This window comes from Rhopalosiphum maidis, chromosome 2 (assembly GCF_003676215.2).
Source record: "Rhopalosiphum maidis isolate BTI-1 chromosome 2, ASM367621v3, whole genome shotgun sequence".
Lineage (NCBI taxonomy): Eukaryota > Metazoa > Arthropoda > Insecta > Hemiptera > Aphididae > Rhopalosiphum > Rhopalosiphum maidis.
The window spans coordinates 74,703,984-74,726,307 of NC_040878.1; the positions used below are offsets into that span (position 1 = coordinate 74,703,984).

General features: G+C 25.8%; 3 protein-coding genes across 3 annotated transcripts; 2 read left to right on the forward strand and 1 right to left on the reverse strand.

Annotated features, from left to right (window-relative positions):
* Nucleotides 1–8,361: 8,361 nt before the first annotated feature.
* Nucleotides 8,362–16,330, reverse strand: LOC113551685 (melanotransferrin). Its single transcript, XM_026954079.1, has 15 exons — nucleotides 15,942–16,330; nucleotides 15,550–15,707; nucleotides 13,802–13,934; nucleotides 13,578–13,720; nucleotides 13,393–13,510; nucleotides 12,963–13,142; nucleotides 12,682–12,845; nucleotides 12,261–12,437; nucleotides 11,693–11,857; nucleotides 11,528–11,616; nucleotides 11,282–11,448; nucleotides 10,945–11,211; nucleotides 10,729–10,872; nucleotides 8,952–9,123; nucleotides 8,362–8,889 (listed from the first exon to the last, which is right to left on the reverse strand). Exons 1-15 carry the CDS (start codon nucleotides 16,012–16,014, stop codon nucleotides 8,661–8,663), a joined length of 2,379 nt encoding a protein of 792 aa, XP_026809880.1. The 5' UTR covers nucleotides 16,015–16,330; the 3' UTR covers nucleotides 8,362–8,660.
* A 154-nt stretch (nucleotides 16,331–16,484) lies between these two features.
* Nucleotides 16,485–21,117, forward strand: LOC113551687 (28S ribosomal protein S18c, mitochondrial). The gene is made up of 5 exons (XM_026954081.1): nucleotides 16,485–16,628; nucleotides 16,753–16,808; nucleotides 20,017–20,156; nucleotides 20,308–20,518; nucleotides 20,912–21,117. Exons 2-5 carry the CDS (start codon nucleotides 16,766–16,768, stop codon nucleotides 21,001–21,003), a joined length of 486 nt encoding a protein of 161 aa, XP_026809882.1. The 5' UTR covers nucleotides 16,485–16,628; nucleotides 16,753–16,765; the 3' UTR covers nucleotides 21,004–21,117.
* On the forward strand, nucleotides 16,544–18,072 carry LOC113551686 (mitochondrial GTPase 1). The gene is made up of 3 exons (XM_026954080.1): nucleotides 16,544–16,628; nucleotides 16,753–16,808; nucleotides 17,040–18,072. Exon 3 carries the CDS (start codon nucleotides 17,093–17,095, stop codon nucleotides 18,035–18,037), a length of 945 nt encoding a protein of 314 aa, XP_026809881.1. The 5' UTR covers nucleotides 16,544–16,628; nucleotides 16,753–16,808; nucleotides 17,040–17,092; the 3' UTR covers nucleotides 18,038–18,072.
* Nucleotides 21,118–22,324: the final 1,207 nt, after the last annotated feature.

Genomic DNA, 22,324 nt, shown 5'->3' on the forward strand with positions numbered 1-22,324 from the left:
ACTTGCCGCTCAGTACCAAATCGGCTTATCGTGTGACTCCGTCCCGCTTTGTTATTGTAAATATACAATCATATTAATAATAATAATAATATTTTGTGATAATTCTATGGTTTAACTTAAAACTGCATCGTCGTCGTAACATCTACCTATCGTATGAAATGTATTTGGTACTAAAAACTACATTCGCGGTGAGCCACACCGCCCACACCTCGCCAGCGGCATCGCGAGCGACATATTAAACACAATTATTATTGATACGCACTAGATGATGACGTGTGAAAACAGTCTGATCTAAAGGTCCAAGGCATTAACTAATTAAAAAGTTAAATTTTTTTGCAACTTATCTAATTAATTAATTTTCTAATTTATTTATAGATTAACTACCTAATTAAAATAATAACTTAGTTTTTCTAGTTAAATTGAATATTAACATGTTTAGATGAAATCATACATATATGCACTATTTTATATATCCTGTAACGCCTGTATAGTTAAAACAAATTAATTCATTTTTTTTTACGTGTAGTAACTTAAAGGTAATCTATGTAGGTATACATATAACTACTTGTAATTTACAAATAACAATAGTACTTACCTGTTATTATATAATAATATGATATAATATTATTTTAGACCTGAAATAAAAAAATATTAATTATTAACTACTAAAAATTAAAATTATACAATATTGTATACACGCTCAAATCTTAAATCTGCCAAGTCTTTTACAACAGGACTATCAATAAATGAGTAGAACACAGGTCATTAGTTGGTGTCGAGTAGCGCTAAAAATAATCGTATAACACATCAAAAAAGCTGTGCAACATAGGTATTTGGATGAAATGTTTCTCCTGTGGTTATAACATCAAACACAATAAATTTAAAACTTATAGATTAGTTTAAATTTATTTAGATACCTTCTACGGGTTTCTGAGAGACAGTCTAAACAGGTTTGTGAAATTAAAATTTAAGCTCACGTCAATGAAAGTAAAATAGAAAGTATTACATATTATAATAATAAACGCATTGAGTATAATTTGTAGTGTCAATAGGTACCATAAATATTTTGTGATATTACAATATTTAGATATTTTTCCTGTAAGTATATTGTAATACAATATTGTTATTAACATTTTTTACCTGAATATTATTAAAATGTTTAACTAATATAATATGATGACAGAGAAGACAAAGCGCTGAAAACGCATAAATACATTGAAATTTTATATAATATATCTGTAGCTAATAATAATAATAATTGTTAAAAACATACGCATATTGGTAAGACCGATCATATACCACACATGTTCTCATAATTTTTTTCTAATATTACGCTATTGCTCACCGTCAATTTAATACTAGGATATATCTTCTATATAATTAGTATCTACTCACACCCCTCTACATAATGACGTATACGTAAATGACGTGTTAATAAATTATAATACTTCAGTCGTGTTTTTCTTAAACAGGCGGAAGTGATTACTTGAATTTTCTTCTTATTATTATTACAGGTCAATAATAATAATTTCATAAATTTGTATTTTGAATATAATATAGTAATTTGAGCGTGGATAGGTAACAAATTATTAATAGTTTTATATATATAAAGGCTAAAATAATCTGTTCAGCCGTTCTGGTTGTTTTCTCTAATAAAAATGTAAAATCATTTTAACGTGTTAATGGTTTGGCTACCGAAAATATAAATTTGTATTACGAAAATAAAAGGTAAAAGGTTACTAAAATTGCACTTGTTTTTATTAAGAAAATCATCAGACTATACTTAAAATAAATTTTATATCATAATACTATATAATACATTTTTTCATATTTAATTTGTATACCTATATAATTGTATTGTTGTAAGTATGTTATGCTATACTTTGGCTTATATTAAATTGTTATGACTTACGAGACGATTTAAAGGCCATTGAGATTGTAATATTAGATTATAATAATTGTGATCGTGGTATTATCATCGATCACTCAATTTCATTCAATAGTATTACTCAATAATATGTATAGGTACCTGTACCTAAATAGTTGATTTACATATCATATAAGTATATTTGAATATATTGTAAGTTATGTATGTCGTAATTAGAGATTTATTATACGGTGGGTAGTGATGTTGGATCATAGTTAATTTTTTTTATTTTACGTAGGTTAGATACGTAGGTACCAAAAGAAAAAAAAACTAAATTTGCCACTCTGATTTTTTTTTTATAGAATTTATAATCAATTAAACTACGTATATATATTGTACATTTTACAATAAAATATATATATAGATAATTTCATACCCAATGATTAATGAATAGTATGCTAAAATATTAATAATAAATGTATAATATGCTGTTACAATGTATGCAGCCATTACAGTAATCTCTCTATAAATGTCTATACCATATGCCTACCTCGTATTGATATAATAATAACGACGTGTCTCTGTTTTTCTAGAATTTAACTATCTCTGATAGCAATGTACGATATATCTAACCCTATGGGATTAAAGATTTTACCGGTTCTCCTTAGCATACGATCTGTAGATAAAAATTATAAATAGATTTGGATTTTCAACGCCCTTTATCGCAGTAATATTTTTACCGTAATTTTTCCGAATGACATTTTTTTTATTCCATCGTTGCCTATTTTTTGCTACTCAATATAGTTGCTTATGATAAATTATTTCCAAGGCCTCTAAGTCCGCCTCCACTCCAACAGTATTTTATAAAACGCTTATTACAATAAAAAATTATTGTTATTTTTTGTACCTATTGTTTAACTTAACTATATTAGTAGACAGGTAGAAGATACTATCGCATTACTAAAGGAATTGATAAATCGAAGCAAACATTATTAACATATTTTTTTAAGTTTTTTTGCTCAGGATTGATAAAAATACGATTCTTTTTTTCACACTTTTTAATAACTAAAAATGCATTACATGGTCGTACATCGTATTCATGCATTTTACGACAACAATGTAATATAACTATTAGTGCTATATGCTGTATATCACGTAACTCCCAAAAAAATATCTCATCAGTGTGATTTATTTTCCATGTTTCCAACTAGACAATGATCTATATTAATTGTTTGTATAATAAAATAAATGATCAGTTAAATTATATCATAATAGTACGAGTCACGACCGGAAAAATTCATTAGGCATAGGACACTGAGATTATATTATAGTAGCTATACGGGTATTATAAAATAAATCAACAGATTCACACCCCCTAATAGGTCATGTACGTTTCCACTGAAAATGTAATAAGCTTTTCCTTTTCCATCGTCAGTGTACATTTTCCATGAAATGAAATTTTTACCGATACCTTTGATTGATTTTTAAATCGTTACTAAATAGGTACGTGTACCTTTTAAAATTTAAAAATAATGTTTATTTTAAGTTAACATATTACCATACCGGTACTATAGTAGTGAGTTTCGACTCACAGTACAATTAAAGCAATAAAAAACAACACAAATAAGGTTAATATATTTTTTTAAATTTAACATAATGACAATTTATAACGTCAGAATTGTTTTTATTTTTCAATATAATTTTCTCAGAATCTAAAATAAACATTATTGTAAAATTAATGAAAAATTATAATACATGACGCATTAATGATATTTAAATTGTTTTTTGTAAAGACGTAAAAAAGGTCAATACCTTATTTCATGGAAATCGACAAACATCAATTTGACAGAAACGGGTATTCATAAAATTATAAAAAATTTTATAAGTTTACTGGACCGACATATTAAGTTAAGAAAATATAAATTATAATACAATTATCTAATAACGATAAATATGTTATAAGTAATGAAATAATGAAAAAAAGAAAATTATTATTAAATAAACTTATAATTAATTGGTAGATAGCATAAATAACAGATTTTGATCAGTAATGTTTTGTAGGTATAGCACGCGTGATGGATGAGTAGGTATGGATATCCCCCTTTTTACTGCATTTAAGATAACACGCGTTGAAAGACTGCAGCAGTGACTCGTCCACCACGGAGACTACGACAATGTTTATTGAAAATTCTCTGTTGCGCATTTTAATTTTTGATTGCTACAAAATAAATGTGGAAATCAAAATTCCATACGTAAATTCTAATCACATGCTGTGTTGACGTGTTGTCTTTTTGCACGTCATCGTCCAATATAAAATATTTTAAAATAGAGTCTAACCTACATCAGTTAAATGTTTACAAACAATTATAAAATCCGTAGTTGATCATAATTTACTGTACTAAACGAAGGATATTATATTGTATTGTGTGATGCCCGGGCCGGTGACGTAACGTGGCTATTTTTAATTATTATTTTTATGTATTGTTACTGAAGTACGAACACCAAACTCTTGGTATAATAATAATATTATGTTATGTTATGTTATTTTTTTTTTTAAGATAAATAATTATTATACTACTATTCTAATAAATTTCAATACAAAAACAACACATGGCATGCGCATCTCAAATTTAATATCAGGTGACTTACAATATGACATAATATAAACGTATAATATGTGTGTTTACAGAAACTGTTTCAAACAAAAGATTTTTTTTAATGTTTTATTTTAAAATAAAAGTAAAATTAGAACCTAACTTATGTATAAGGTACTTAAATAATTAAATTGCTTAAATTCTTATAAGCAACACGTTTACCCGTGGAAAAAGTCTTCAGCTAATCATTGCAGTTTATATTCTCCTATAAAAATTGAATACTTTTGAAATATATTTAAACGGCGGGTGTTATTTGTATTTAAAAAAGTCTTATTCAAATATTTTTTAATATTATGTTAATATGACTATTATGACTATAAGTACTTTTAAAAAGTATTCAAAATACATACTTTACGAATACTTTTTTTAGATCTAGATATAGATAGCTAGCCTAAGAAACATCTTATGAAAACTTAATAAAATTGTATTAATTTGATTTTGAAATATTTGTACATTAATTAATATTATAGATACCTACTTAAACTTATTTATAAAAATTAAATCAATATTTTCATTTTTATATATACTTTCTGTTCGTACATATTTTGATTCTTGTGGTTATTAAGTTCGTAAAATCGTAAAGCAATTGTCTAAGCAATTGTCGAATTTAAAATTTCTCATCTTAAAACAGTTACTTATTTTACGAAATTATGTGCCTATATAGACATATTTGCATGTCAGAAATAAGTAAAAATACGGCAAAATTTATTATCAAATAAAATAGTATAGATTCGACTTACTCTTGTCTTTATTTGTCCGGTATAAAAACGTACTGCAATTAATTATCGAGGTAAAGACGAATGATTATCAAATATTTTACATACCCATCAGTACACACGGTAAACAGATACGGGCAATAGCTTTTCAAATTGAATTACAATTATTACACAACCGTGTATATAAACGAACCACGTTTGAATAATTTAAAACGTTGTACGGTTGTAATAGAATCGTCGGTAAAAATATTGAATGATTATTTGAGTGTAATAGTTGAAAACTTACAAAACGAATTTTCAATAAGATTTTCTTTTAAACGTTGTCAGGAAAAACGATAACAAAAGCGCTATCTAGGCCATAACTAGCACTGGTGCGCAAACAACAGTTGCCGTCCGCTTTCGTCGCTAGATGGCGTTGTTTAATACGATGTTTTATTTTCAAATATCCGAGAAATTCGCTAATCCAGTAATTCCTAAACGTTTTTGGTTCACGTATTTCCAAACATTTAAAATTGCGCCTCCCTCGAATAAATGAAACGAACATTTTTTTATTAGTGTTTAAAATACAATACAATATCAATACTTACATCGCGCCTCACAGTTTGGGAACAGCTGTGCCAATATCGCGTATACCCTACTCAAAGCTGAAATGCCAATAATGCCATCAGTTGCTTTTCCGTAAATAAATTATCAGAGTATTATAGTAGTGTTTATTAAATTATTAAAAAAAAAAAAAAATTCTTTAGAGATGTGTACCTCTTTGGTAGAAAACGTAATTGACAGCAGCTGATGTACCAATTGAGAAGTTAATCAGGTTCGACAGAAAACAAATTTCTGTTTCCCGTGTAGTCAGAGATGTAAGGCGTAGGCGTACAAAAATAAGTGTAAATAAAATAAATAAATAGAAAAAAAAACAATGTTCATAAATTAATAAATTAAATTATATTTTATTTTTTATTAACATAATCGAGTAAGTAGTTGGTAGTTATTAAAAGATGGCGTATTATCATAGACGTAAATTGGGGGGGGACAAAGAGGGGCTTAGCCCTCCTAAATTTTTTAAAGCTTTTCAAGAAACTTAAGGTTATTTATTAGAGAAAATTATAAAATGTATAAAACGTAATTCCTAATCAGGATATCCGATAGGTATATGTTATATGTGAATATTTAAGCTTCATGTATGAATTTTGTATTGTAAATTTATAAAAGAATTAAAATGGTTGAGCTATTTTGTATCATTGGGCAGAGGTTTCAGGTTAGAACCGTTCCGAAAAAGACCGATTTGGACCGAAACTATTAATAAATTTTTCTTATGAACCGATATCAAAACTGAAAACTATATTTTAATATACCTTGTACCTATACATGTTTTTGGCTCTTATGGTTCTTTTGAATACCAAAATCCAATAGATCCTATTTAATTATAATGATAATAATAACTAATAATAATATCGTAAATCTGCAAAAGTTTATCAATTATAGAAATATTATTATTCATCATTGCTGCAATTAGAATGCGTTACGGTTTTACTAAGCTTTTTTGTCATATTTATAAAGTATTATATATTATATGCTATACCTATATAGAGTATGGTAGAGGGTTAATTTTTCATCGACCTTTACTTAGGAGACAGTTGCCGCTTTGCCGGTAAGCACTATTAGCACTAGACTGAGCTATATACATTTATAATTATACAATAGTATTTAAAATATAACTACCTATAAATAAATTTACAGAAAATCGTCAAAAAAGATTTGAGTACAGGTACATTTCGCCAAAATTTGAACCTAAAATGTCTATAAAATAAAAAATTATTCATACCTAATTTTTAGTATTATTTAGATTTTTGATTCTAAGTGGATGCATGTATTGATTTTTATATTTTTTGTTTAAGTACATGAGTATAATTTGTCGATAAAATGCTTCAATTTCCAAAAAAAAAAAAATGGGATGGTTTTAAGTAGCTATCAAATTAGATCTAGTTTGCACTTAAGAGATTCAAGTATAAACTAATTATAAGGAATTTGGCATCAAATGTTTAAGCCTTGACTAAAACATGCACATTTCATACATTTTCAACACCAAAACAGTTTGCGAGATTTTTTAGATTTTAACAAATTCTATTAAAATGTTTATAAAATAACTGTGCCTATGTATTATGAATAATTTTACATTTACACAAACATTGTAATACTGTGGATGAACCTGTTACATAATATATATTAAATATCTATTTATATCTACCTTTTTGTTATAGATTTGAGGAATCATATTATAATTAGAAATATTTTGTTTGAGGTACTTTTTTTAATTATGACAATACTTTATAGAAAAGTATATCATTCATCATCAATGTTCAAATTGAAATAAAATAAAATTGTTATATTTTAAGGTAATGTAAAAACATATATTATATTTATTTAATTGTAATAGGTGTACATTACATGATAATAAATAATCAGATGCTATAATATAGAAATAGTGGATACAATATTACCATAACAAAATGTGTTTACAACTCAAACAAAACATGTTGATAACTTTTTGAGTCGTGATAAAGTAACTAAGCCACTAAAGTCCAAGAGTATACGTTTTAAACATTAACTCTACTGCTTGGTAGTATAATAAAATTATCAGCGTGAAATATATATAAAATTCAAAAAAATACGTACAAAAATAAAGTAACTTGGACAATAATATTATATATAAAAATATTGATTTGATCATCTATAATTTATGATTTAATAAAAATGGACGGATTATTTAACAGAATTACTCCTTAATTAAAAGATTCAACGTAAAAAAAAAATATACAAAAAAATGGTCATACATAACATATATACTCAATTACACATTGTTAAATTGATCTAAATTTGTAGAAATATACATACAGTATCAAGGTTAAGTATTTTATAATTGATATGTTGTGTTGTATTATTAGTAAAATCTTAAAATTAAAAATAATAAATGGACGGATAATTTGAATTTCACAATATTATCAAGTAAAGGTTATAAATAATGTACAGCATTCAAAATATTAATTTTTAAATAAGTGATTAAACAATAATATAATTTGATAAAATAAAAAAAAAAATACACAATAAAGGTCATTTATAAAATATATTTTTTTAAACACATTGTTAAATTGATTTAAACTTGTAGAAATACACTTACAGTATAATTATGGTAATGTATTTTATCATTGTTGTCTTATGTATTATCAGTAAAATCTTAAAAACTAATAAATGGACGGATCATTTTAATTTTAAAATTATCAAGTGCAGGCAATAAATAATGCACAGCATTTTATGATTGAGATTCTACCAATGATCACAATATGATGATTAATGAGCAATCAAAACAATAAATGATGCCCATAAGATTCTTACGTAATTTAAAAAAAATAATTGAACACAATAAGTCTATAACCACGCGTGAATACAAATTATAGATAATAACATAGTTATAATTCCCAATGGTAATGATATAGTACCAGATGCACGACAGTCAACAAGACGACGTGCTCGCATGAAATTTGGTCCTAACCACTCAGAGTAATGTCTTAATGAACTATCGATGGATGCAAGCTGTTGGGTAGCATCTTGGAAGATCAGATCACTGTATGGTTCTGGTGATGTAAACATGCTAAAACTGAAACAAATTTATCATAGGTATTTTACATTAGTCAAAGATAAAGATTATCAAAAACTCACGTAAACTCATCCATAGTTTTTCTGCCATATAACTGCTGGGCAGCCATAAACAGGTTGGTGAATGCCATTACTTCAGTATGATTGTATGCATTACCACCGCGAGTTATAACAGCATTAGCTTTAACTTTACCCATGCTACATCTCTTGTAATCATCAATCGATGTTCTAGTACCTGTGTAAAATAAAATAAATATACAGTTAAAGGATATTAATGGTAGGTAGTACATATTTTAATTAATAGCATTGTTATATTATTCTATTCTAATATTTATTTAATATTGGTAACATCTGATCTTTCTCGAATTCCTGACACAAACATTAAGTAGGATTGACATCAAGAAGTAAGTTGAAACAATTATGTTCTATTGAGCCATTTTGTTACAGCAAAATGTAATTACATACAAGGTTAAATTTTAGAAGAGAGGTCTCTTTTATGCTAATACTTAAATAATTGAAGTTTATTAAAATAATGTTCCTTTTGAATATCTAAATTAAATTGTTTTTAACATAGATATTTACTATTTAGTTAAATCTCCAAGCAGAAAATGTAAGTATTCAATAAATATTGAACTTTTAATTATGGTTTTATAATAGTTCAAGACCGTTGTAGTTGTAACACATTTATAATAACACATTAATTTGTTATTTATGGAATAATTTAAATTATACTAGAATTGATATAGTAATAAATCATAAAACAACTGTTAGATTTATGTGGCTGTTTAAAACTTAAACATCTATAATTATAAAAAAAAGTATAATACAAATGTGCATTTGTATAAAATTAAATATTATAAAAGATAACAATTTAATTTTGATAATAAATAATATAGTGGTTATACTAATATAGAGTACAATTGTATAGAAATACCAATTCCATCTATATTACTATGAATTAACTAAAATAAAATTCCTTATACACATTTTTTTTTAACTAGTTAGGTACTGGTTATATTAAATAATAAATATTATTACTGAAAAGGTATTTTTCATATTAAAACTACTAAGAATGACATAATATTAAAAGTTAAAGTAAATATCATGATATTAGCCAACATATTTTATGATCAATATGTAAGATACATTTGTATACAATTTTAAAATTACAAAGAAAGATCAAATTTAAGTCAGAAAAAATGATCACTTGAAAAAAAACTACAAAATAATTTAATGGAAAAAACTGCAAAAAACTAATACATTCTGATAAAACAGTCTATGGAAATAGAAATCCTTATGAATACACATAGTTGTATAATAAATAATACAATATTTTAAAATTAAATATTTAGTTGAGTATACTGTAACAAACAGAAAAGTTTCTAATTTTAGAAATAACTATCCCAGTTACTAAGTGTATAATATAAGTCTGGCAGTACTTAATCTTGAATACTGAATTACCCATTTGAATGGACTCATATGAAATTTTTCATTCAATTTGTTGAATTCAGATAAAAATAATAATTATAACAATAAAAAAAATATATATTATATCTTAGTAAAAATTTGTAAAATGTGTTTAGTAAACGGGCTTTTTTCGTGGCTGTATATTCTGCGATTCACTATAAATATTTGATTCATCCAAAACTTAAAAAAAATAAATATAACTCTAGAGGCCTAGAATACAAATGATCTAAAAGCTTACTCTTTTATACCTTATATATTTTTTAAATTAAATTATGTTAATAAAAACAAACTTAGATAACATACTGAATCAAAACTAACAATCTACTAGACTGTCATAGATTTTCTACCTTTATTTTAGTACAAGGAAACTTACCATCAGGACACAGAAGTTCAAAATCATAACTTAAAGTATTCCTTGCCCACCACTGCTTGCGTTTTCCATCTACATTCTCGAACACTGTAGTATGTTTGACAAAAGCTACATTTCCACCACCTTCAACCAAACACCTTAAAGCTCCTGTATAGAAGAAAAATATGATTTATATATTAATTACTTAAACAAAATTAATAATTCTATAAGCAGCTTTACCTGTGTAGCCATAAAAGTCTTCGGTAGCATCGCGTTTACAGTATCGATAACTACCACCTCTACATAGATGACAAAGATTATCATAAGGTAAACCTGGGTTATATTCATTACTCAATGCACCAGGAACACAAGATTTACTAAAGTATTCAGAAGCAGCTTGTATTGAATCACATCCATAACTTCGTATCCAACCATTACTCAACAAAAATGCCATTGGTATTATCCATCCCCCACCAGAATATAAGCCTGGGTGACATGTCATTTTTCCTAAAATTGTTGGCAAAATATAACAATATGATATTTGTTTAAATTTAATTTTAGTAAATTTGAAATAAACCTTTTAAATATGTTAATTCAGTACTAGGATCCTCTTCTTTTGCGACAGCTACAACATAATATTCTGGTTCGGGTAAATCATACATTTCAGTGATAAATGGTATTTCATCATAATGCAATCCAGCAGTATAAATATCACCAGCATCCATCACTGCGACATCTGCATTTCTGTTAACACAACATACTATTAATGTGACTCATTTTTTTGTTTAATGTTTAAAGTAATTACAATTTAATTTTAACTTACCCATTCCTAATAGCTTGCATACAATGCACTTGACTGTAACCTCGGAAACAATGCAATTCAGGAACCAAAAGTTGAACTTTTAGTGCTAACTATTGCACAAAAAAAAGAAAATTAATAACAAATTAATAAAAAATAATAATTTATACATAAATTCAATATATTGACCTTCATTTTAGCACATTTCTCCATTTCCGGTTCAGATGTTACACAAAGTGTCATTTTGGCAACAGGACAATAACGTACTCCAAGTACAACATCCATAGCATTTCCTAAATAACTTGTATATGTTTGTTGGGCTTCTTCTAAGGGTCTTAAGCCTCTTGTTGAATCCTATAACATTTAATATTTATTATTATTATAATTATTTGAAAGATAGCATGCATTTTTAATTTCCATATTTTGAATATATAAAAATTGAAATTACGACAAGCGGTTTATGAGTTATAACATAAGTATCTACCTGTAAAGTAATGGTGAGCAAAGTGAAGTGATATGAAGATACTCCACAAAATGTTGGCCTACTATTCGATTCACCTGAACTTTAAATACTTATAACTCATAATCTATTCAACCAAATTTCAATTTTTATGTATTGAAATACTCCGAAAAATATTCTGCTTTTAATAGTTTTTAAAATAATGAGTAATTTTTGATATAAGAATCACTTAGTATAAAAATAAAACATAATCAAACCAAATTATGTTTGGAGGCTTTTAAAATAATTTTAAATTACCTGCAACAAAAGATTGTGGTGATTGTCATAAGCTGAAGAATCAAATAAATGAAAGCTTTTGTTTAAATTGTTGTTAATTTGAGACTGAGGTTGATTGAATCCTCCTATCCAGTTGATGTCTGGAGTTGTTGTGAATAGTTGTGTGGATTTCGGTTTTCCATATAATTCAACTACTTTCTAATAAAATAAAAATTAAGTTATAAGTTATAAATAATAGTTAAAATTTGTATTATTTAAGTATGTATACTATCACAGCTAATCAAAATTGACCAACGACAAAATGGAAGTTATAATATTTTAGGTTTTTTTTTTTTAAATAATACAACAATACGTTTGTTTTTAGCCTTTTTTAATGTCTATTTTTTTTAGTTTTTAGTTTGAAATATTTTTATCATGCAAGTTATTTGATGGTAGAAAATACCTGTAGCCATTTTTGATATGAATTACGAGTAGAAGAAGATCTTGCAGATGTAGTCATAATAGCATCAGTAGGTACTGGCCCCCAATTACAATTTCTGAATTCACTAATTGGACGCCGTGAACCATCTACACACAAGAGTTCTAAATCTTCTTCTTTGGTTTTACCTAAATTTTTAATCAATAAAAATTATTTAACTTATTTAATTAAGAAGAAGAAATTTACTCTGTTTAAATAATCAAAATCATAAATAGAATGATCAATTATAATCAATTATATCTTACTAAATAATGATGGATCTTTTATCATTTCCAATACAGTTGTGTGTCGTAAAAATGCAATATCACCAGCTTCAATTAAACATCTGAATGCCCCTTCATCGCCAGCATATGGATCGTTTGATGTACATTTTTGGCCAGAAACTTTGCTGGCGCATAAAATACATAAGCGATCAGAATTATCACCTAAAAAAGTTAAAAGTGAATAAATAAGTTTATTTTATGTTTGCAAAAGAAGAAGAAAGAATAAAAGTGTATATTATGTTCAATATGTTATTTCTTATTTACTAATGATATTATAACCTTCAAACCTTATTCACAACACACCATATTTTTCAGTTACTTCCATAATGATTTATGACAATTAACAATTATATACATACATATATATATTATATTTTGAATTATAACAAGATTAAATATAAAAATGAATTACCCATTGGATTGTACTTGTCAAGTAATGAATTTACAGCACAACTGTGACCAAAGAATTCTATAGTAGTTTTCACATGGTTATTACAATCAAAAATGTTCATATAACCCTTAGAAATAAGCTGGAAATAAAAAATTAAATAATATTAGAATACATATCAAATAATTTTAAATAATAGTTTATCTTACAGTATTTATTGGTATATTCCATCCAGCTTGAGTACCAACTCCAGCAAAACAAGCTTTTTTACCCTTCAAATTTCCAAGGTTATACACGTCATTTAAAGTATTTTTTTTTATTAAAGCAACTGAGTAATATTCAGTTGACCCATCTGAAAAAAAAATATAACAATATCTTATAGGTACATAAATGTCTAAACACTGTAAAACATTTAAATCAATATATTTAATACCTTCAAATAGTTGTTGCATTAATGGTATCAAACTATTATATCGACCACCAACAAATACTTCTCCAGCATCTAGACTCAAAATATCTGCTGCATTGTTATCTAACTTCATCATACAGTCATCTCTATTAAGCCCCTATACATTTTTAAATAAATAAATAAATAAATATTCGTATTGCATTATATATTATCTAAATTTACATCAACCTAAAAAACTGTGAATTACTATGGTAAACAATTAACAAGAAAATCTCTATAATATAAATTTATAAAGTATGTATTTTTATTTGTTCTAACAGATTTAGTTTCAGGAAAATTTTATTAAATTTATATTCTCAATATAAAAATTATTATTACTTTATAACTGCTTCTGTTATTCATATGCATGTGAATATACAAACATATCTATTTGATATATAAATATTAAATACTATGATGTACAGAATATACTTTTAGATAGTTTCTCAAGATTTTTAAATACAATGTTTGATATAAAAAGTTTACGGTAGAGGTTCCAAAATTGTGAATTACAATTTACAATAGACTCTGGGTATGTTATAATTTTATATATACTTCTACAATTTTATAAGATGTGGTAAAAATTGTATTTTACTGTATTACATATACTACAAATACATTAAGGCCATAATATAATTAAAATACTGAAAAATATTTTTAATTTAGAAATAAAATAATTTTAGCTCAAAAATAAGATTATTGAACATAATTATTTCTAATGAAAACTATTAAAAACAATATTGTTGATAAAATAATTTTAAAATAAATTTATTATTGTATGTCTATAATCAATATAAATTAGTTTGTCATTGAATATTATTTTAAGCATTTTTAAAACATAGTCATTATGTTTAAAATTGTTTTTCGTGATATACATATGAATATTTGAACCAGAGTATTTAAGACTTTTTGATTTGATTTTATGCATTTTTTCTATAGATTAAATAATCATAAGGAATTAGGTAATTTACCAAAGTACCTAATTTATCAAACTTGGAATTTTTCTTTAATAGCCTAACCGATATAAGAAATATTATTATTTATTTATTTATCACATAATATTAGATCTTCTAGAATTCAGACATAAGTACTGAAATAGTAAAATATGTTATTTGACAGTATTCAATAATTACTTTGAAATGTATTTAAAATACATATCCAAATTTAATACTCATTAAAAATAGTGTAAGATTACAGATTAAATAACATTTTTTAAATTAATTTTTTTTATTAGAAATATGTTTTTTTGTTTAATATAATTTGATTAAAAATAGTAAATATAAATTTAAAAATACAGTATTTGAAAATTAGAAGATATTTGATTTTAAATAAAATTACTTAGAGCAGTGTTTTTCAATCTTTGTGTTATGGAGACATATTATTAAAATACATCATATTTTGCGATACACAAAAAAAAAGATAAGAATAATGGGTAACATTTAACATATTAGATTTTGTAAATTGTGTCAAAAATGCTTGTACATTTTGTCTCATTTAATATACTTTGTGACACATTTGGACAACATACAGGTTGAGTAACAATAACTTAAAGAAAATATTTAAAATACTATTTTTAAGTAGGTAGGTATCCAATTTTTTCAGACACATCTAAAATAGATATGTGTTTGAAAAAATGAGTATTTTAATTGGAATTTTTACTCGAGTAGTTAACAAAACTGTTAGGTTTTGTTAAGTGTTAGGTACTTATAATTTGTCCAAAACTTAATATTTACCTGTTTGCAAATAAGTTCCATGAAATCTTTGGGGTTAAATCTCTGTCTGTCTCTATTGACAGCTGCAGATAAATTTAAACATTTTGATTGTTCTTGGACATTTAGTGTACACCAAGTGATACGATTAGTTTTATCGTTTTGTAAATCTGATATGTACCCTGTAAGTGATTTAAAGTAAAATTATGAAAATTATTGACAGATACAAATATTGTTGCATTATACAATCTAAGAATTAGAAGATACCATTAAGTACCCATATAAAAATTCTAAAAATTAGTAATTGAATAAATGGAAAAATATACCCAATTATTAATTTATAAAAGGAAAAAATGAGGGTGTGTATGCTTGGCGAATCACCACATATCTATTATATTACAAATGTTATTACTTACCAAATACGAATACGATATTTGTCAAAACTAGACAAACAGTCAAAAAGGAAATGAAATTGTTGGATGTCTTCATGATGTGTTTTTGTGATGGTTAGGAAACGTCGATTTAATACATGACAACCAAAAGGTATACAAATCAACTACTGAATTACGACAATTTAAGAATTTCAGAAAAATTCAAGTTGAGAACATTTTTTTAAAAATCAAGTTCACGTCTATTCATTAAGTCACAGTGGTCACTACTCACTGCCCACTAGTCGATGGTCGTACACTGGTACACTGAACACTCGTAGAAAAACAATAAAATATAAAAAATAAGGATAGGTATAATACTACCTATAAACATGAGTAATAGAGTATAGACAAATGAACAATTTATTATTGCTGTAAACAAATACCTAACAGAATGATAACCGCCACAAGTGGGCGCAGCAAGTAGCCCTGCCCGTAATTGCTGTCATGGACGAAAAAATTAAACATCGTGATTGATAACGTCTGCCGACAACGCGGTACGAATAATTGGGATAAAGATAATGTTCATTTCATTGATATTTGATAATTAATATTATTTGATGCTAATTGCTACTAGTATCTTGCTCGATTTAGCAATTATTATTTACTACAATAATATATTACAGTAAGAGCGTTTATTTAGCTATCGAACTCTAAAAGGAATATAACGTATCTGTAAGTATTTTAATTTACATAAATTCTAAAAAATCTATATTTCTACAATGTATATATATATATATATTATTATACCTATGAAAATAATTATAATTAGTTAACATGTATTTATTGTTTGTCACAGAACAGTTATCCTAATGTCAGTCACGATGTTTGGGACTTGCCATAAACTACTGAAAGGTAAATGTTTTAAATAGTATTTTAATAATTGATTCAGTGTCTATAAAGAAAATTGAAATTTATGTTTTCATTTACTTTACCTATTAAATTGTGTGTACGGGTTTAATTTAGGTAGTTCATTTAAATTTTTATGCGTTTATTCTTATGTTCATGTATTCGCATTTGTTATAATCATTGCCTTTTTCCTCTGTGGTCTGGGACTGGTGATAAGTTCAATTATTTTTTTTCCAGCTTAAAATATTCTCAACGTTTTTGTCTAAAAAGAATCACATTCATTTTTAAAAATGACTTCCAAGTTCAGACAGAGTTTCAAAGTTGTTGACAAAGCTCTTTTACGCTGGTTCCCAGGCCACATGGGGAAAGGCATGAAACAAATGCAGCAAAAATTGAAATCAGTTGATTGTATCATTGAAGTTCATGATGCCCGAATACCACTTTCTGGCCGTAATCCAGATTTTAAATACTCTATTTCTGGACTGAAACCTCACATTTTAGTATTGAACAAAATGGATTTAGCTGATTTAAAGTATAAGCAAAAAGTTGAAGAGAAAATTATGCGTGAACAGAAAATATCAAAAATTATATACACAAACTGTAAAAATTCTTTATGTCCAGGTGTAAAACAAATTATGCCCACTGCATTAAGTTTAATAAAGGGATCAAATAGATATAACCGTTCAGAAAATATTGATTCTCGAATAATGGTTATTGGTGTGCCTAATGTGGGAAAATCATCTTTAATTAATTCTATTAGAAATACAATTCTTGGAAAAAAAAGTGCTGCTCCTGTTGGAGCAGTAGCAGGTATTACTAGAGCAGTCCAAAATCAAATTAAAGTGAGTCATGACCCATTAGTTTATGTTCTTGATACTCCAGGAGTAGTTTCTCCAACGATTAAGAATGTTGAAACTGGATTAAAACTTGCATTGTGTGCGACTCTACAAGATCATCTTGTTGGTGAAGAGATAATTGCAGACTATTTATTATATTGGTTTAATAAAAATAACCATTTTGATTATGTTTCATACTTAAATTGTGATGAACCTACTGATGATATACGAATTGTGCTAGCAAAAGCTGCAATTCATCGCAAGTCTAGTATCAAGTATCTAAACTTTGATGGGTCATATATTTATCGACCTGACATGCAAGGAATGGCTAGAAATTTTTTAAATGCATTTCGTACAGGAGTATTTGGAAAAGTACTTTTAGATAATGATTTATTGTAAAATAAAAAATACAAATAAATAAACATTATTTACATTTATCAATGAAATTTTTTTTGTGTTTAGAAAAAGAAAATATTTATAACTAAAAACATAATTTCTTTGTGTGTTAGTTTTAACAGTTTTATTTATTATAATTGTATATTTTTTAATTTTATAATGTTTAGTATAATTATATATAGTATGGAATCTGTTAAATATATTAAAATCTTAAAGATAAAGTTGATTTTTAATTTTAGTAAGTTGAACATAAAATCATTCTTAATTTGGTAATTTTTAATCTGCTTATTGAAATTATATTTAAAGATTTGACGAGGAACATTGCTTGGCTGCTTTCCCAACTTATAACTCTTGAAATAAATTCAATCTTTCAGTGTAAATACAATTTTTTACAATATTTTTTTTGACAATTAGCTTAAATTATTAATAACTAATAATTTTTTGTTTATCTTATTAATATGTATTTTAATTTTCTTTAATTTATACAATATCATCTAAAACTATAGTAGTATAATTTTACTGAAGAAAATCAAATGTTAAATGTTATAGTTTATACATTTATAAAAAAATCCATTATGATATTGATAATACGCTCGAAAATCGAATACGTTTTGCCTCCCATTTTTATAAAAAAATATTGTCTCTAAAAATAACTTAAGTTATAATCAAAAGGTATGCAAGAAAAAAAAAGTTTTTCTTCAATAATATATACAAAAAAGAAAGTTATTAGAACATTGCAGGTATGGTCTATTATAATATTATCATTAATATATAAACGTAAATTAAGTGTAAAGATTCAAAATATTTTTAAAAGAAAAATGTAAAAATAAATTTTAGATTTTTCAATTTACTAATTCGATCAATAATTTTAAAAGTGATAACTTAAAATTAATAATAGATTATTTTATGTTTTTTTACTAGGTAATGTCGATGAAAATTGAATTAAGTACCTACGTATTTATTTATAAAATTACTATAAATTGGTTAAAACTCTGAAATAAGCACATAAAAGTGGCGTAATTAGTAATTTTTCTTAAGGGGGGGATTACATTTATTTTTATTAGAACACACAAAAAAAAAAAACCTTAAACTCTATTAAAACACAATTATTTATTATTTTATAGTTGGATTACTATTAAATTATAAATATTGAAATATATTAGTAGAATAAGGCTTCGTGAGATCTATAGCGTGATATATATGAGGCGGCATCACCCCAGTACGGCAGTACCCCACTTAATTACCCCCTTGGTAGGTATATATTATTATACACATATCGCTTATTTACGTGTACAAGCTATATTATAGTCTGTCTATCTATCTTAAGTATTCTAAGTAATTAGGTTATTCCATGCGAATATTAAAGATAGGTACATTAAGTATTACGAATACTTTTATTAATAGCTTAATAAATTATGTCTTACAATAACTATCTAGGTATAGTAATGATTTTATATATCTAATTTGCATATTTGTATGTTCCTACTATTATATATTTAAATACATTATTGTTCAAGTCGCGTTTTGATTTAATTTTCAAAACAATTGTTCTAATTCTTTTGAAACTGATTAAACTGAACATTAATATTATAATATAACCATTCCTGCGTTATAATTCTATTCTGTTGGAAACTTATTTCTTAAAGGAGCATATCGTAAATTAATAATCTAATAAACGTTAACTTTTGTCATAATATTTATTATCTTATCTTGATTTAAAATAAAAAATGTATTAAGTTGAATAATTTACAATACCTACAAAATATAATATTGTGTTTATTTATAAGTTATTAGTGTTATTACCATAGACTGTAAGGTACACATGTATTAAATAATAAAAAAAATAAATATTGAGATAGGTATGTTATATTATTATGTTATTAGTCAGACTAATTATTTTATCCTTTGGTTACTTGTCTCATGATTTTATTGTTATTGATTAGTATGTAATATACGCACTGTACTTTCGTTTATTTATTCAGGGATAAGTATCGGAGTAAGCACGAGGAATATGGGTAGGTTCCGAACAAACAGATTTAACCCATGGACAAATTTGCAAAAATACACTGATAAAAAAAAAACAAAAGTTGTAAACGAAGACGTGCAGGCGTTTAAAAGTGAGGTACTAATATAGACCATGTTTGTTAAAATGCCTATATGCTACATAGGTGTATAATATAATTTTACGCGGGTTAATTTTTTTTTCATTACACATAAAAATAATCTTTTATTTTATTTGCTATATTACTATTTTCATTAAATTGTTTGTTAAGCATTTGGTTAACATACCTAACCCGTACGAAAAGGAAAAACGGTCGTGCATTCTCTGCAAAATGAATATTGTTCCGGACTACAAGAACACCAGGATGTTATCGCAGTTTATATCCCGTTTTACTGGCCGTATTTACGGTAGACATATTACAGGTCTTTGCCGGCACAAACAAGAGCATGTTGAAAAAGAAATTAAAAAATCTAGGGAAGCAGGTTAGTACTTATTACCTACTTTATGGATCCTGCATCCCCCAGTGTTATTCCGTATTTGTTTCATTGTAAATAATTGTACGCGTGTTAGGTATTTATTTTAATTTTATTTCTCTCGCATTTTAATATTATTACACCGAATTTTCGGTTGACGGTCATAGGTACAAATATTAAACGGGGCACGTGCAATTATTTTAGTACTTAGTAAACCCACGTTTGCTGTATGTTTCTTTTTTTCCCAATTTTTAATCAATGTCAAGGTAGATACTGATGTATCATAAGCTAATTATTTATGTAATAAATAAAATAATTTATACACAACGTTCAGTTTGAGTATAGAAAATTGACTGTATCTAATTTTTAACGTGATTTTTATAGTTTATTTTTTGGTTTCAGGTTTGATGCCGTTTTATTTTAGAAATCCAGAATTTAGCCACGATCCTAAACTATTTGACCCTGACAATCCTTTTAGACCTCATAGTTATTAGTGTTATCAAATCATTTTAAAATTAATGTTGTATATTAAAAATAAATTGTTCAGTTCATAATAATAAAATGTAGATGTGAATTTTGTATGCAAATATAAAATGTAATTTAGTTTATGAATATCATATCTTTTTTTTTCTGCAAAGCGTCTAGATTACTTATCTATATGGTTACAACTAAACAGCTAAACATATATTTATTCTAAAACTATATACAAATAGGTAGATATATACTATATAATATAGATGGTGTATAGTATAATTAAAAATATATAATTTGAAATCGTAGTTTGTTACTTTGCGAAATGTTTAAAGCCATCCACGAAGATCTATCATATTAAAATAAATGTACATAGGAACTATTTGTCTACTTTTTATTTTTTTATATTTTTATTAGTACCAACATTTATCATAGCTCAATAATTTAATGATAAATTGTAGATAATTATGTAAATATACATATACATAATAATAATATTGAAACAGAATTAGTGATATAAAATAATAAATAATAATAAAATGTGTAATGTTAGAATATATATTATATCAAAGGTCAGTTTTAAATGAACTGGTGCAGTAATAACCTTATTTACCAAAATTACGGTAATAATACCTAATTAAATAGAACTGTAATAAAAATATATACATTTTGACTGGCATTAATGCATTATTGTGGACAAAAGAGTTGGTTATTATAAAAAAGAATGTGTTAATAATTTTTATGCTTTTATTTATTTTAAAAATAAAATGATTTATCCTATTATGAAATAAACAAATACAAATTGTTAACTAGGGCAGGTGTCTTTAATCCGCGACCAAATGTAAACGGCCACTTTGTACAATGAAAATAATTTGGTAATAATTGGTAAAGGATATTTTTTACACTGATAGTAAACCGGTAAAAGTTAATGGATTCCTTTTTTGTTGTTTATCAGTGGACAACGAGGAAGAATGAAAATGAAAGTACAAGAATTACCAAAACTTCAATGTCTAATGACAGACTCCAATTTTTGAAGGCTATTTGTCAAATTATTTCAATTTTAATTAGTCTAGGTAACTAAATAAGAAAAGTTAAACTAATTTTTAAATACTTATGATAGCAAAAACAAATGAATTTATAATAATAAAAAAAAACACTTGTGACACTAACAGGGGAGGTTATTTAACCTTACCGCAGTGTATTTCTGGAATCAACTACACCTATGTGATTTGGGAATCAATTCATACGTCCCCAAATAAACTCGGGACTTAATACACTCACATTGATTTTATGCATACAGCACTTTTTATTACAAATGCAGCTCAATTGATTTAAAAAAAAAAA